A 2,669-nucleotide genomic window follows, 5' to 3' on the forward strand; every position below is an offset into this window, starting at 1 on the left:
GGTTTACTGCACCCATTGGGTATATATATTGGTGTTTGCCAACCCTGTTACACAATATTAAAAGATACATTCCAGATGAATGTACCTCATCTGATGGAGAATTGTCTCTATAGTATGTCATCCAACTGAAAGTCTCCAAAGGATTTGGGTAGTTTATTTTGAATGTAACAACTTATAGACAGCAAGATAGCAATGCCCTCTACTGATATTGTATAATCACAATGGAAAAGATGAAGCATGAAATACCCTTCTTAGAATTGGAGAAACTGTTGGGGAGTTAAGAATATTCTGATACTAACAATCTAGGGTTGGCTCAAAATAAACTCAACAAAGATTTAAATATTCTTGCTTTCTGTGCATGTGCAAACGCTGATGCGCAAATGTTGCCTGTTTTATTCCATTTTCTTCGCTCTGTTTTATTTACACATATTGCTTAATACATAAATTATATTATACACTTGAAATGATGAAAAGAACAAATGAACAATAATTATTAATATTTATTTAGTGTACACCAGCTACAAATTATGCCTTCATTAATAATGTTGACTTATCACATATTTATGTTATACATCTATACATGTTGCCTGCTTTGTCGGATATGCCTATACAGAGGAAATTCATATAAAGAAATTAAAATATGTGGTAACAATGAGCAATACATTTGTTACTGTATTTGTTAATCTTTGTTAACATTAATAAAAATACAGCTGTTCATAGTTTGTTCATATTATTTTACAGTGCATTAGCTAATGTTAACAAATACAACTCTTTTTTTTAATAATGTATTAGTAAATGTTGAAATTAACATTAACAAAGATTAATAAATGCTGTAGAAATGCAGTTCATTATTAGTTCATTTTAACCAATGTAGTTAACTAATGTTAACTAATGAAACTTATTATAAAGTGTTACCAAATATGTGTTACCAAAATATTGAAGTATTTAAAATTTAAAATTTGCACTTAAAGAAAATGGTCACATCATTAGCTGTTTTATTACCAAAATAAATCTACAAATAAATAAAAATCAGCTAGAATTAATGTTTATTTATGCAAATTTTTAACATCCTTTGTCTTATTTCCTTGGATTGTAAACCATATATTATGGGATTCAATCCAGGTGGTATAATATGAAACAGCACACTCCCAAACTTCCTACTATCAGCATACACAGGGAAACGGTGCAGAAAAATTGGAACAAATCCACAGATCTGCATGATTATATAAACAGCTAAGTGAGTGCTGCAGGTTTTAATTGCTTTGCTGTTGGTTGCTTTGTTTTTGCTTTTTATACATACCATTGCTATTCTCAGATATGTCAGTAACACCCACCCCAGTGAGGAGGTGAGTAAAACCACAGTAAAAGTTAATCCATATACATTATTAATCACTGTATTTTCACAGGACAGTTTAAATAGTGAAGCATTGTCACAAAAGTGGTTTGGAATGAATGATCTGCAGTGAGAGAGACGCACGCTGAGGCCAATCAAAATTGACACTGGAACTACTGCAGCACCCCAGGCTCCTGCCGATAGTTTTACAATCATTTTATTGCTCATTATAGTTGGGTATCGCAGTGGATTGCATATGGCCACATATCTGTCAAAGGCCATGACCATTAGAATAGTATTGGATGTTGTTCCATATAAATGTGTAAAAAAAGCTTGGAAAACACACTCCACATATGTGATGTAGCGCTCAGAGGGGTCTGTTATTAAGTCCTTCAGTAAACGCGGTATGAGTACAGTTGTTCCTATAATATCACTCACTGGCAAATGACAGAAAAGTATATACATAGGCTGGTGTAAACTTTTTTCAGCTGAGATCTGAATCAAAATCCCAATGTTAGACACCATTGCAAAGACATAAGCCATCAACAGAAAAATGAATGTAAGCTGGCTTGACTGAGGTGTAATTTGCAGTCCTTCCACTAAGAGTACACTGTATCTAAATGTCAGGTTGTCCATTTGTGACCTATAGAAAACACAGATTAATTGACAAACACTTAATTAACAACATAATATCTCAAAGCATTGCTACAGGTAGATTATATATGCTTCCAGAGAGTAGTCATATTTTATACTAATGTTAAAAAAAGATACTTACTAGGGTTTTTTTCTTTATGTCACTCGTTATTATCTATTTCTTTCTGTAGAAAGGTTACTCCACAATTTTACCAAGGGAATTTGACCTTTTTTTCATTTACACTTGCTTACATAACTCAAGAAATATTGTTGGTCACTCTACAATTATGTAATATGAGTTTGATATAATATGACTGCATCTGAAATATTCTTTACTTACCAAGGAAAATGACTGATAGATACACAATTGTCACGTCACTTCATGTAAATTTCACTTCATATACAGATGTATCTAACTCTACAAGTCAGTGTTACTGAATTATTATTAGTTATGAAGAGCACAACCTGGTTGTCTCAGAGTAGATTTAGGCAGGCATCATCATTTTATTTATGTGTCACCACAACTTAAGTCTTGTCATCATACCCCAAGAGTGAAAATACACATGTATCTCTCTTTTCTGTGATTGGTGCACTGCTTACCAGGGGTTTGTTTCACATTTTAGCCAGCTATGATTGCAGGTTTTGTTGTTACCATCAAAGTTCAGTGATTTGGTGTTTCTCAAAACCATAATTCTAATATATA

At 32.6% G+C, this 2,669-nt stretch overlaps 1 protein-coding gene across 1 annotated transcript; it reads right to left on the reverse strand.

Annotated features, from left to right (window-relative positions):
• Window positions 1-838: 838 nt before the first annotated feature.
• On the reverse strand, window positions 839-2,446 carry LOC125252816 (olfactory receptor 52N2-like). Its single transcript, XM_048166401.1, has 2 exons — window positions 2,307-2,446; window positions 839-1,976 (listed from the first exon to the last, which is right to left on the reverse strand). The coding sequence occupies exon 2, from the start codon at window positions 1,967-1,969 to the stop codon at window positions 1,040-1,042; it is 930 nt and encodes a 309-aa protein (XP_048022358.1). The 5' UTR covers window positions 1,970-1,976; window positions 2,307-2,446; the 3' UTR covers window positions 839-1,039.
• Between the last annotated feature and the right edge of the window lie 223 nt (window positions 2,447-2,669).

The sequence above is a fragment of the Megalobrama amblycephala genome, linkage group LG18 (assembly GCF_018812025.1).
Source record: "Megalobrama amblycephala isolate DHTTF-2021 linkage group LG18, ASM1881202v1, whole genome shotgun sequence".
Lineage (NCBI taxonomy): Eukaryota > Metazoa > Chordata > Actinopteri > Cypriniformes > Xenocyprididae > Megalobrama > Megalobrama amblycephala.